This window comes from Lissotriton helveticus, chromosome 3_1 (assembly GCF_964261635.1).
Source record: "Lissotriton helveticus chromosome 3_1, aLisHel1.1, whole genome shotgun sequence".
In the NCBI taxonomy this organism is placed as follows: domain Eukaryota; kingdom Metazoa; phylum Chordata; class Amphibia; order Caudata; family Salamandridae; genus Lissotriton; species Lissotriton helveticus.
The window spans coordinates 837,063,784-837,077,712 of record NC_136061.1 but is presented as its reverse complement, the minus strand read 5'-3'; the positions used below and the strand labels follow the sequence as shown (position 1 = coordinate 837,077,712).

General features: G+C 43.7%; 1 protein-coding gene across 6 annotated transcripts in view; it reads right to left on the bottom strand.

Moving 5' to 3' along the window:
• Positions 1–671: 671 nt before the first annotated feature.
• The window catches only part of LOC144823006 (gap junction alpha-4 protein-like), a 144,757-nt gene continuing 131,499 nt past the window's right edge, over positions 672–13,929 (bottom strand). For all 6 annotated transcript variants that reach the window (XM_078681114.1, XM_078681113.1, XM_078681116.1 and 3 more), the window contains one exon: positions 672–2,655. In XM_078681114.1, coding sequence (XP_078537240.1) covers positions 1,654–2,643 — 990 coding nt within the window. In that variant the 5' untranslated portion in view covers positions 2,644–2,655 and the 3' untranslated portion in view covers positions 672–1,653. The remainder of the gene's footprint in view (positions 2,656–13,929) is intronic.

The following is a 13,929-nucleotide window of genomic DNA, read 5'->3' as shown; positions in this document are numbered from 1 at the left end:
AATGCGTGTGTACTGAAGGAAATGTGTACTGGAAGTACCTAGGATTCAAGTACAAATGTCAATACTTAATAGTTTATTTAATAGACAGGACAACTGTACTTTCCTGATAAATTGCATTGGTGTAAAATGCATTTGAAAAAAAAAACCTATTAACGAGTCTAACAAAATAAATTAGTCATCTTCCGCTTACTTTGGGGGTGTTGGGAACGTGGGGATCCAGTGACATATGGCGGTTATCTCCTGCGACATGCCATCAATTAAGCACTACATTTACAGCTCTAGGCAGGACACTTACAAATCATCAACATCATGAGTTTAAGTCTAATTAATTTAACTGAAGCCAACAGACCCTTCAACATTAATATATTAAAGTGCTTGGTACACGGCTCCGCAGGGAGCCACTGCGCACAGTTTGGGAACCACTAAGTTACGGTGTGAAGTACATTCAGCAAAATGTGTTTTATCTTTGCCAAAGGACTCAATAGATTTTTCATTAGAGACCAAGAATGTGTTAAATATTTTTTTCTATTTTGGTGGATCTAACAAGAGTGATCCCTTTGGTTAATTTAAATATTTCAGTACACTCCTTCAGTGCAATCTGATATGAAAGATTTTACCATCTGTTCTGTTTGAGTATTGCACATAATGACAAAGGCAGCGGACGCTTTACAAACATTTGCAAAAATATTTTATATTCACATTTTTTTTTTTTTGGGAGAAACCAAGCAAACTGATGCTTGCGAGTCGTGATTTACAAACAAATGTGTGGATCCCAAGTGGAAGATGAAAGCAATGTTCCCAATAGAATCAGAAGGAAGACAAAGAATTACCCTTACAGCATGGCAGCAAGCTGCTACAGCACAAAGTTTGTTAGTGAATGCGAGCTTCATCCACAAACACAACGTCTGCATAGTTCCGGAGAGCCCGCCCTAAACATGGTCTGCTCTTCTGGACTGAAAGGACGCGCCTCGAACACTTCACTGCCCCACAGGACTGAAAATACGCAGTTGACATTGCTTTGTCTCCCACATGTCAAATAATTTAGGGTTCCAAACTTTGCAAAACACAAAAGGGGAAAAACAACCTTCCGCTTCGACCACTGCACCCTCACAATAGTGCTTTATAAACAGAATGCTTATGCTCAATGAGCAAAACTAAAAATTGCATAAGTTCTAGCGTCTGGCATTAGGATTCCCAAGTCTGCTCCACTCAACAGTTCTGCTGATGCACACGCCCATACTTGCCCCATTTCTTGGGCAGCCAGTCACATCACCAACAGTCACGAGCATAAATCGGTGTTGCCAGCAAATATGTTTCTGACCGCTGGTTGGCATTCTACCCAAACACGCCTGGAAGGTTTTTGCTCATTTCCCAATGTCAGGACGCTTCCGTAAAGAGTAGCGTTATGATCCTGATCGCCAACAAAGAAATTCTTCAGAATAGTTGCTTTTTTATAAATGAATGTTTAACAAAACAGAAACCTCTGAAAAGTAGTTCACAAAAAGGCGCATGGTTTTCCAGTGTGTGTCAGAAACTCAGATATCCCGTCTGAGCTCTCGTTTTATGTGCGCTTGTATGAGGAACAGAAACAAACAGGATAACTCAAGGAGTGACCACCATAGGCTGTAAACATCATCGAGGAAAGCAAGATGCTTAAACATATTCTTGTTTGGATATTGAACTACCCACACCACTGGATGGACCGTCCGCGGCGTCCGCTGCCACCACGAAGAGGTCGCTCTGGGACACCTGGTCAAGGGCATACTTCTTTTTATACTGGGTGGCTAAGCTCTGCTCTGTGCTGAAGTTGGCCCAGTTCTGCTCACTGGATGGCCTGCAGAACAGAAGTGCTGGGCGGTTTGTGTTCATGGGCAGGTGGGTGCAAGAACCATCTCGGAAGGGCTTAGTAGAGACCTCAGGGACCTTGAGTGGGAAGCCGGGGACGTCTCTTGTGGAATAGATGGAAACGAGCTGAGACTTCTTTCCACGTGTGCTTTTACAGACTAGATGGATCAGCTCAAGGAGATTGAGAAGGAGCGATACCAGAGACACGACCATCATGAAGATGATGAAGATGGTCTTCTCCGTAGGACGCGAGACGAAGCAGTCCACTTTGTTGGGACATGGGTCTCTTTCACAAATATAGACTGGGGGCATCACAAACCCATACAAGTACCACTGGCCCAGCAGAAATCCACTCTCAAAAAACATCTGGACGAGGACGCTAACAATATAGGTGAGCATCAAAGTGCCTTGAAGCTTTATTTTTGTCTGAGGAGTCCCTTCAGCATCCTTCGACTGGAGCTCTCCCATCGCTTGTTCCTTCTCCTTCTCTTTTCTCCTAGACAGGTACATGACGTGACCGAGGTACAACAGGGTTGGTGTGCTTACAGACAGGAACTGTAGCACCCAGTAGCGAACATGGGAAATGGGAAAGGCTTCATCGTAGCACACGTTGATGCAACCAGGCTGCAGAGTGTTACACACAAAGTCTGACTGCTCGTCCCCCCAAACAGACTCGCCGGCCAATCCCAGGATCAAGATACGGAAAATAAAGAGCACCGTGAGCCAGATTTTGCCAATAAACGTGGAGTGTTCTTGGACTTCGTCCAGAAGACTTTTCAAAAGGTCCCAGTTGCCCATTGTGCATCAAGCCTGTGAAGACAAAAGCAAGGAGATTTTACTGGTCAAATATCTGACTCCATTGCCAGCCTTGAAAAGTACATACATCTTTAATTAGATATTTGCATGATATATAAAGTGATTACTTAGTACTGTCAGAGAATGACTGAGCAACAAGCTGGAAAGGAATAGGTAGTTGTGCTTTTTAGCAACATTTGATATGTGGAATTAAAGTCACTGTTGAAGGCAACACGCCAGAAGGTCATTGACATTAAATCTATTGCCATGCACTAAACATAGGCAAACCTACAGGTCTATAGCGAACTTGTACTTGGAACCTGAAGTGCTATGTTAAATAGTCGGTTGCACGACAGAACGCAGGAAAATTAGCATGCCTTTACCATTTTTATTACTTCACATTTTGTTTAGACAGCATATGCTTTTACAACGTAGGACACACATATATATATATATATATATATATATATATATATATATATATAACAGCTCCAAGATCTCCTCTCCCAGCCGGGAAAGAAGAAGCAGCACTCGCGGGGTGAGTTGCAATGTTTTCTTTATTCCTTACAGACGCGTTTCGGGTCAAGCCCTTTGTCAATGTGATAACGAAAAATGTTACACGGGAATAATTTTTAAGCAAGGCGTGATTTCAGGTGGAAACTGTAAAAGGACTACCCGCTACAAATCCGCGGGCGCCATGTTGGAATGTGCAAAGACGAATACAATTTCGTCATGTATCAATAGGCAAAATCACAGTGCATATGGATTATTAGATACAATTAATTCATTGAGCCGTGAATCGGCTGACCAAATATATACCCATTTTCTCGATATTTACTGTAGAGTAAAAGTTAATAAAAACGTGTGCAGCTTAATAATATACATGTCATCATTCCATGATTCTCCAAACGATTTGTCACATTCTAGGTATACACGTTCAAACTTTTTACCCTGCAGTTTATAAGGTGATATAATATTGCCTGGTGAATAAAACATTCCTTTGCTATCTTGCCGTGGATCGGCTTAGGCGGCTCCTATCACTAGAAACCGCTGAATTATAACCGGGGTTACCCCCCAGGTTAAAACAGATTCCTCCAGAATCAGTTAAGTTGGCCTTGGCATTCATATGTTCAATTTATTTACCTAGGTGGATGGCCAATTCCTCCCCACTATTCAGGCCCATTGGGATTTTCGTTTGCAAGTCAATAATATAGCGTGACTCCAGACGCCTCAGTTTCAAAAGCCGGTTACCACCCCTTTCATGTTCTGGTACTTGATCCACCCCGAAATACTGTAACATATCCCTATTGCTTCGATGTTTTATTGCAAAATGCTTGGCTACAGGAGAGGTCATGTCCTTATTAGCTATAGCCCGCATGTGTTCAAGGATTCTCAGTTTCACACTCTTTATAGTGCTCCCTATATATTTTAAATTGCAGGGGCACACTAGGCAATACACCACATAGGGTGTCTGACAGGTGATGAAGGAACCGATGTTTTTCTTCTTCTTCACCCCTGGGAGTTCAAAGCCCAAGACCCTTTTGCTGTATGCACAGGCCTTGCACTTGCCACAAGGAAAGAACCCTTTAATTTCTGCCAAAGTGTTTGTCCTTGCTATAGGGGCGTCTAAGTGACTGTGTATCAGTAAATCTTTAATGGATTTTGTTCTTCTAAAGGTTACCAGCGGGTTTCTTGGGATGTCTGCACCAATGATGGAATCAGTCTTTAAGATGTGCCAATTTCGGCGCAGTATTTCTTTTAACCTGTTGGCGTTGTTGCTAAAAGTTATTAGACGGAATTTTCCCTCATCTGATTTTCTTTCTTTGTGATTCACCTTTTCTTTTAACAGTTCAGTTCTTTGAATCCCTGATACTCGTTTCAATGTTTGGATCAAGAGAGCCGGACTGTAGCCTCTTTGTATGAGCCGATCTATGCTGTCCTTTGCTGCAATTTGGAAGTCTTCCTCACGTGAGCAGTTGCGTTTGAGGCGCAATAGCTCCCCGTAAGGGATACTTCGTTTTAGGTTCACCGGATGTCCACTCTCCGCGTGCAAAACTATTCCCTTCGGACCAGGCCACCTGCTCCTCCCACCAGCCTACGAATAAATTCGCATAGCTGGGAGCGAAGCAGGTGCCCATAGCGGTCCCGGAGATCTGTCTAAAGAGGTCTCCCTGAAAAAGAAAAAAGTTATTCAACAGACAAAATTCTGTTAGTTCCAGTAACATAGTGCTGTGTCCCGCATATTTTAGAGGTCTTTTCGACATGAAATATTCAATTGCTTTCAAGCCTTGTGCGTGCTCAATACAAGTATATAAACTCGTTATATCCATCACAATCAAAACATAGGTAGGGTCCCAAACCAACTCATGCAATTGTACAATGAAATCCTTAGTGTCCCTGATGTATGAGGACAGTTTAAGCACAGATTGAAAGAGAAAATGATCGATGAATACTGACAGATTCTCAGTTAGGCTGCCCATTGATGAAACTATTGGGCGGCCTGGTGGTACCCTAAGATCTTTATGGATCTTAGGCAAGTGGTAGAAGGTAGGGATTACTGGGTGGTTTGATCGTAGAAAAAGATACTCCTCAGTATTAAGCATATCTTTATTATGCCATTTTTGTATTAACTTGTCATACTCTTGTATGCGGTCTTGATATTTTCTCATGCTAGTGAGTTCATAATGTTCTCGATTCAAAAGTTGTCTTTTGGCTTCTCCTACATACATGTCCTTAGTCATTATTACTACATTACCACCTTTATCGGATGGTTTGTAGATTATTGAAGTATCGTCCTGGAGGTTTTTTAAGGCTTTTCTTTGTCCTGTTAAAGAATTTATGGCTGTTCCCTTGTCGTTCTTCTTAGATGTACGAAGTTTTATTAGATCCTTTAACACAGTCTCAGAGAAGGTGTCGATCGCATCTAGCGCCATTTGTGCAAGAAAATGGGAGATAGGCTTGAAAGGGCTATATGGTGCTTCTTGGTCTATGCCCACCTTCCTACTTCTCTGTGTCAAACTTATTCCATCAGAGTCACTTTCTGAGGTTTCAGATCTGATCTCCTCCAGAATTTCCAGGGTCTCCAAATCACCCAGCTGGATGATGTCAGTCTCTAAGATTTTATTTTGTAGATGTCTCGTTTCATGTGCCGTCGGTTTAGTTTTATAGTACTTATGTAACTTCAGTTTCCTGGTGAATTTAAAAAGATCAATTCTGGTTTGAGTGTATTCCAGATCTTTTTGTGGACAATAAGAGAGGCCTAGTTTGAGTACGGTTTCCTCATCCTTAGTCAGTTGTTTGGGACTCAAATTTACGATGGTTAAGGTTTCAGTTGTATTTAGCGGGTGCCCCCCCCTCTTCGCTTTTCCGCGTACTTGATTGTTGCCTCTGCCTCTTCCGCGTCCTCTTCCGACCGGAATGTTTTATTCACCAGGCAATATTATATCACCTTATAAACTGCAGGGTAAAAAGTTTGAACGTGTATACCTAGAATGTGACAAATCGTTTGGAGAATCATGGAATGATAACATGTATATTATTAAGCTGCACACGTTTTTATTAACTTTTACTCTACAGTAAATATCGAGAAAATGGGTATATATTTGGTCAGCCGATTCACGGCTCAATGAATTAATTGTATCTAATAATCCATATGCACTGTGATTGTGCCTATTGATACATGACAAAATTTTATTCGTCTTTGCACATTCCAACATGGCGCCCACGGATTTGTAGCGGGTAGTCCTTTTACAGTTTCCACCTGAAATCACGCCTTGCTTAAAAATGATTCCCGTGTAACATGTTTCGTTATCACATTGACAAAGGGCTTGACCCGAAACGCGTCTGTAAGGAATAAAGAAAACATTGTAACTCACCCCGCGAGTGCTGCTTCTTCTTTCTCGGCTTGGAGAGGAGATCTTGGAGCTGTAATATTACACGGTGCACCAACCGTGTTGCGGCACCCACCGCCAGAGCCCCGTCGTAATTGGTGCAACAGGAGCGAGGATATATATATATATATATATATATATATATATATATATATATATATATATATATATAATCCAAAGAGACGATCCCGAACCTCCAACCAGTGGCGAACAGAGACCAGTGAATCCCAAAGTTAAGGCAAGATGTTTTATTTCAAGCACCAATCTTCAAAAGCATACAGCGGACTGACGCGTTTCGGGCAGATGCCCTTGATCACATTGAAATGCATTTTTTAAAAGCCTGATTTATATACGTTGTGAGATACACCATGTGATTAATAGAAGTAAACAAAATACTACAGGGCCAACTGGGATACTTCATATAAATGTTAAAAACATTTCAATTCTATTGCACGGATATTGCAAAATGGTTCCACATTTTATCACATTGATAAATACATCTAAAAGTGGCAAATAATACCTGCATAAATGCATTATGTCCATTAGACTACGGTTGGCTCAACAATTACTATATGTGTTGGTCAGAGAACATTGAAGTATAGCAGCATAGATATAATGTGCAAATCACTGCATTATGTAAACAATATATGCAAAGTGCAACGTGCAAATGTGCAGATCACTGCATTGAGCAAACAGTTTATGCAAAGTGCAACGTGCAAAATGGACCGGCATGTGTTAAAAAGTACCAAATAAATACTTAAAAATCACATTGAAATATCAAAATTTCTAAAAGCCGTTATTTCCATTTTCTGAAATGTGCAAAATGTCGCAATGTAAACCATCATTGTATGCTATGTCTCTGGATTGAAACCACAGACTATGATATGTTACTGAGTCAATCTGTGTATGCATTAATTGCTTGGGGACATCTCATATAGATGGCAACCCCATCATGTTTGCAGGCCCGACCAAAAATAGAAGGACCACAGGATATTAAAGATAAAGCTGTACCGTGGAACCAAAAATAATGATATTATAGAAGATAATTCCCATAGACCCTGTCAATGTAAAGTGTGCCCCTACAGTTGGATTTAATAAACCAAATCTGTACCACCATATGGAAATAAAATAAATGTGTATGTGTCCATCCCTAGGTGTAATTCCAAACAAAAATTACTTTCCTTTGCAAATTACAAACAAATAATGAAAAAAGCAGCATAGATCATTTCAATTAGTAATGTCAATTCATAGTGCGATATCAGATGCTAAAGGCATAAAATCAAGGAGAGACATCACCACAGCATATACCTCGAAATAAATATGTCATATCAGATAACTTCCCTTCCATATTCTCTATAGAGCCCTATAAGAAATGGTACAAATCTTCTGTTGTGTTAAGCCCGTTAGGGACCTTACTGTCCAGTTCTAATATAGTTTTTGATTCCAGTTGGCGTAATCTTTTATCCCTGTCGCCGCCTCTGCGCATTTTTGGTACTGAGGTGAGTACATAATATGAAAGACATTTAAGATTGTTACCATGTACACTTTTAAAATGTCTTGCGACAGGGTAAGAACTGTCATTATTAACAATTGCCCGGAGATGCTGCAATATTCGGGCGTGCACCTGTAGCCTGGTACTCCCAACATATCTCAGGCCACAGGTGCACCCCAGAACATATACAGCATACTCCGTCTTGCAATTGTAATTGTCCCTGATGGCCACAGGAATGGTACTGAAGGGGGTGCTGTAATGAGTCATGTTAATGCCGAACTTGCAAGCTCTGCAGCTCGAACATTTGTAAAACCCCGGCCGGGGTTTGAACCAAGATGTACTTTTAGGGAGCTCAGGAAAAGAGTTGGATATTAGGGTCCGCATGGAAGGACCTCTACGAAATGCAACAATGGGATTGTTGGGAAGCTGGGATGCCAACACTCCGTCTGTTTTTAGAATGGGCCAACTCTTGGTTAGGATCGCCCTGATCTTTCTTTCCTGGCAACTAAATGCTGTAATGAACCTGATGTTACATTCAGCTGACTCTGTGTTTGTGGGGGACTTTTTGAGAAATAGCGATTCTCTAGATTTTTGTTTTGTTTTGTTTATCGCCATATTGAGGATTTTGTCATTGTATCCTCTGGCTCTAAATCTAGTTACTGCATCAACAGTGCATTTCTCAAACTCCTCCTCATTACTACAGATGCGTTTTAGACGAAGTAGTTCGCCATAGGGTATATTGTCTATGACGTGACGTGGGTGGGAACTGCTTGCATGTAGCGTTGAGTTCCCAGCTGTTTCCTTTCTGTGGAGGGTAGTTGATAATTTGTTGTTACTGGCCGAGACTCTAACATCTAAAAAATCTACAAAGTCTTTACTGATGTTTGATGTAAACTTTAAATTTACAGAATTAATGTTAAGACTTGTGATGAATGATCTGGCACTCTCTTCATCCCCTCTCCAAATTAAAAACACATCGTCTATAAAACGAACCCATAAAGTAACATGTTCCAAAAATGTTTGGAAATGCTCCCCATGAGGACCCACCTCTCCCACCAGCCTACGTGTAAGCACGCATAGCTGGGGGAAAAGCAGGCCCCCATGGCCACACCTCTCTTCTGTAGGTAAACATCCTTACCAAAGATAAAGTAGTTGTGATGGAGACACCACGTAACACATTCCAAGATCATCTTATTATGGTTGTAACAATGGAGAGGTCGTGTGCCCAAAAAGTATTCTAAAGCCCTTAGACCTGCTTGGTGTTATATGCTTGTATAAAGAGCTTCTATATCCAAAGTTATAAGAAGCAAATTTGTTGACCATGGAATGTCCTTGATTTTTGATAAAAAATCACCAGTATCCTTGATAAATGTGGGTAGCTTTATCACCAGTTCCTGTAGGAAATAGTCAATGAATTGCGCCAATTGTTCTCCCATACTCCCAATGGCAGAGATTATTGGTCTGCCCGGCGTTGGTAGTACACCTTTATGTACTTTGGGTATTAAATAAAACCTGGGCATGATGGGTTGCTCGACGTTTAGGAATTTAAATTCCTGCATGGATATTAGTCCGTCTCTTTTGAATTTGTGTAGCATCTTCTTGAGGGAATCTTTTGCCTGCTCATACTGTTTTACACTCGAAATCTGATAGCAGGTGATATCCGATAATTGTCTGTTTGCCTCCTTAATATATTCTGCTTGAGGCCAGATTACTATATTGCCCCCTTTGTCAGAGCTACACACAATGTTCTTGTGGTCATTCCTAAGTTTTGAGACAAGGGCCCAATATTGCTTTTCTTTAAGACTTTTTATCCTTTTTCGATGTTTCACTTGCGTCCTCTTCCGACCGGAATGTTTTATTCACCAGGCAATATTATATCACCTTATAAACTGCAGGGTAAAAAGTTTGAACGTGTATACCTAGAATGTGACAAATCGTTTGGAGAATCATGGAATGATAACATGTATATTATTAAGCTGCACACGTTTTTATTAACTTTTACTCTACAGTAAATATCGAGAAAATGGGTTTATATTTGGTCAGCCGATTCACGGCTCAATGAATTAATTGTATCTAATAATCCATATGCACTGTGATTGTGCCTATTGATACATGACAAAATTTTATTCGTCTTTGCACATTCCAACATGGCGCCCACGGATTTGTAGCGGGTAGTCCTTTTACAGTTTCCACCTGAAATCACGCCTTGCTTAAAAATGATTCCCGTGTAACATGTTTCGTTATCACATTGACAAAGGGCTTGACCCGAAACGCGTCTGTAAGGAATAAAGAAAACATTGTAACTCACCCCGCGAGTGCTGCTTCTTCTTTCTCGGCTTGGAGAGGAGATCTTGGAGCTGTAATATTACACGGTGCACCAACCGTGTTGCGGCACCCACCGCCAGAGCCCCGTCGTAATTGGTGCAACAGGAGCGAGGAGATATATATATATATATATATCCAAAGAAACCCTCCTGGAAGAAAGGCAGAGGCCACAACGGGGAACAGTATGAAGGCTTTCTTTATTGCAAAGTTGGACGGCACTCCGGGCGTATGCATTTCCGCTGTGTAGCTTAGTCAGCGCCCAGCGTGGTACTCTGGAGGATGGTCGAGTGCCTGTTAATAAAAAATGAGAGTTCATTCACTGCCACATTTGTAGATCGCTCCGCCCTTGGTGATGCCTGACAGCACCAATCACAGTGTCTCAAGAGTGCAAAGCACTTCATCTCCCAGCATGCAGTGTTAAACTAGGAAAGGGCAGCCAGATGGTAGCGCGACCCACAAAGTAGCACTCGATCACTTCTCTCGCTGTTGCCGTGTCCCCTGCAACGTACAGCCTCCTCGGGTCCCCAACTGCACAACCTTTGACATCAGGGATCAATTTCACGGGGGTAAGTCCGACAGTGCGTCTCTCCCAATGCGGAGTTGATAACTCCGACACCGCTGTGTTTTTCCCTGTTGGCTGGGGTGGGCCTGATCTGTTTCAATAACTTGAAGAGAAAAGTTTCTCGCCGGGGCAAGAAAGAACGCCAGTATGGATCAGGCCAACTTGCATGCAGGGGCCTCTGTAAATTGCCGCTGGCTGGCAATTGTCAATGTCCAAAGAAACCCTCCTGGAAGAAAGGCAGAGGCCACAACGGGGAACAGTATGAAGGCTTTCTTTATTGCAAAGTTGGACGGCACTCCGGGCGTATGCATTTCCGCTGTGTAGCTTCGTCAGCGCCCAGCGTGGTACTCTGGAGGATGGTCGAGTGCCTGTTAATAAAAAATGAGAGTTCATTCACTGCCACATTTGTAGATCGCTCCGCCCTTGGTGATGCCTGACAGCACCAATCACAGTGTCTCAAGAGTGCAAAGCACTTCATCTCCCAGCATGCAGTGTTAAACTAGGAAAGGGCAGCCAGATGGTAGCGCGACCCACAAAGTAGCACTCGATCACTTCTCTCGCTGTTGCCGTGTCCCCTGCAACGTACAGCCTCCTCGGGTCCCCAACTGCACAACCTTTGACATCAGGGATCAATTTCACGGGGGTAAGTCCGACAGTGCGTCTCTCCCAATGCGGAGTTGATAACTCCGACACCGCTGTGTTTTTCCCTGTTGGCTGGGGTGGGCCTGATCTGTTTCAATAACTTGAAGAGAAAAGTTTCTCGCCGGGGCAAGAAAGAACGCCAGTATGGATCAGGCCAACTTGCATGCAGGGGCCTCTGTAAATTGCCGCTGGCTGGCAATTGTCAATGTCCAAAGAAACCCTCCTGGAAGAAAGGCAGAGGCCACAACGGGGAACAGTATGAAGGCTTTCTTTATTGCAAAGTTGGACGGCACTCCGGGCGTATGCATTTCCGCTGTGTAGCTTCGTCAGCGCCCAGCGTGGTACTCTGGAGGATGGTCGAGTGCCTGTTAATAAAAAATGAGAGTTCATTCACTGCCACATTTGTAGATCGCTCCGCCCTTGGTGATGCCTGACAGCACCAATCACAGTGTCTCAAGAGTGCAAAGCACTTCATCTCCCAGCATGCAGTGTTAAACTAGGAAAGGGCAGCCAGATGGTAGCGCGACCCACAAAGTAGCACTCGATCACTTCTCTCGCTGTTGCCGTGTCCCCTGCAACGTACAGCCTCCTCGGGTCCCCAACTGCACAACCTTTGACATCAGGGATCAATTTCACGGGGGTAAGTCCGACAGTGCGTCTCTCCCAATGCGGAGTTGATAACTCCGACACCGCTGTGTTTTTCCCTGTTGGCTGGGGTGGGCCTGATCTGTTTCAATAACTTGAAGAGAAAAGTTTCTCGCCGGGGCAAGAAAGAACGCCAGTATGGATCAGGCCAACTTGCATGCAGGGGCCTCTGTAAATTGCCGCTGGCTGGCAATTGTCAATGTCCAAAGAAACCCTCCTGGAAGAAAGGCAGAGGCCACAACGGGGAACAGTATGAAGGCTTTCTTTATTGCAAAGTTGGACGGCACTCCGGGCGTATGCATTTCCGCTGTGTAGCTTCGTCAGCGCCCAGCGTGGTACTCTGGAGGATGGTCGAGTGCCTGTTAATAAAAAATGAGAGTTCATTCACTGCCACATTTGTAGATCGCTCCGCCCTTGGTGATGCCTGACAGCACCAATCACAGTGTCTCAAGAGTGCAAAGCACTTCATCTCCCAGCATGCAGTGTTAAACTAGGAAAGGGCAGCCAGATGGTAGCGCGACCCACAAAGTAGCACTCGATCACTTCTCTCGCTGTTGCCGTGTCCCCTGCAACGTACAGCCTCCTCGGGTCCCCAACTGCACAACCTTTGACATCAGGGATCAATTTCACGGGGGTAAGTCCGACAGTGCGTCTCTCCCAATGCGGAGTTGATAACTCCGACACCGCTGTGTTTTTCCCTGTTGGCTGGGGTGGGCCTGATCTGTTTCAATAACTTGAAGAGAAAAGTTTCTCGCCGGGGCAAGAAAGAACGCCAGTATGGATCAGGCCAACTTGCATGCAGGGGCCTCTGTAAATTGCCGCTGGCTGGCAATTGTCAATGTCCAAAGAAACCCTCCTGGAAGAAAGGCAGAGGCCACAACGGGGAACAGTATGAAGGCTTTCTTTATTGCAAAGTTGGACGGCACTCCGGGCGTATGCATTTCCGCTGTGTAGCTTCGTCAGCGCCCAGCGTGGTACTCTGGAGGATGGTCGAGTGCCTGTTAATAAAAAATGAGAGTTCATTCACTGCCACATTTGTAGATCGCTCCGCCCTTGGTGATGCCTGACAGCACCAATCACAGTGTCTCAAGAGTGCAAAGCACTTCATCTCCCAGCATGCAGTGTTAAACTAGGAAAGGGCAGCCAGATGGTAGCGCGACCCACAAAGTAGCACTCGATCACTTCTCTCGCTGTTGCCGTGTCCCCTGCAACGTACAGCCTCCTCGGGTCCCCAACTGCACAACCTTTGACATCAGGGATCAATTTCACGGGGGTAAGTCCGACAGTGCGTCTCTCCCAATGCGGAGTTGATAACTCCGACACCGCTGTGTTTTTCCCTGTTGGCTGGGGTGGGCCTGATCTGTTTCAATAACTTGAAGAGAAAAGTTTCTCGCCGGGGCAAGAAAGAACGCCAGTATGGATCAGGCCAACTTGCATGCAGGGGCCTCTGTAAATTGCCGCTGGCTGGCAATTGTCAATGTCCAGTAGGTATATATAGTTAGAATTTTCAAAATTCCCATAGAGAAAAAATCCTATGTCGAATAACTTTGGCGTTTGAGGACGGAATTGGCTGAAATTTTCAGGAAAATGGAACATTTGGTTTCTGAGCAGCCCCTGAAAATTTGGGGGGGGTTTCGTCAAGGGGGGGCCGAGAAAAAAGGGGGGTCCCAAAACGCGTTTTTCCCATGCAATTTTCCATAGGGCGGTTGGACTCACTTTTAGCTCGAACGGCT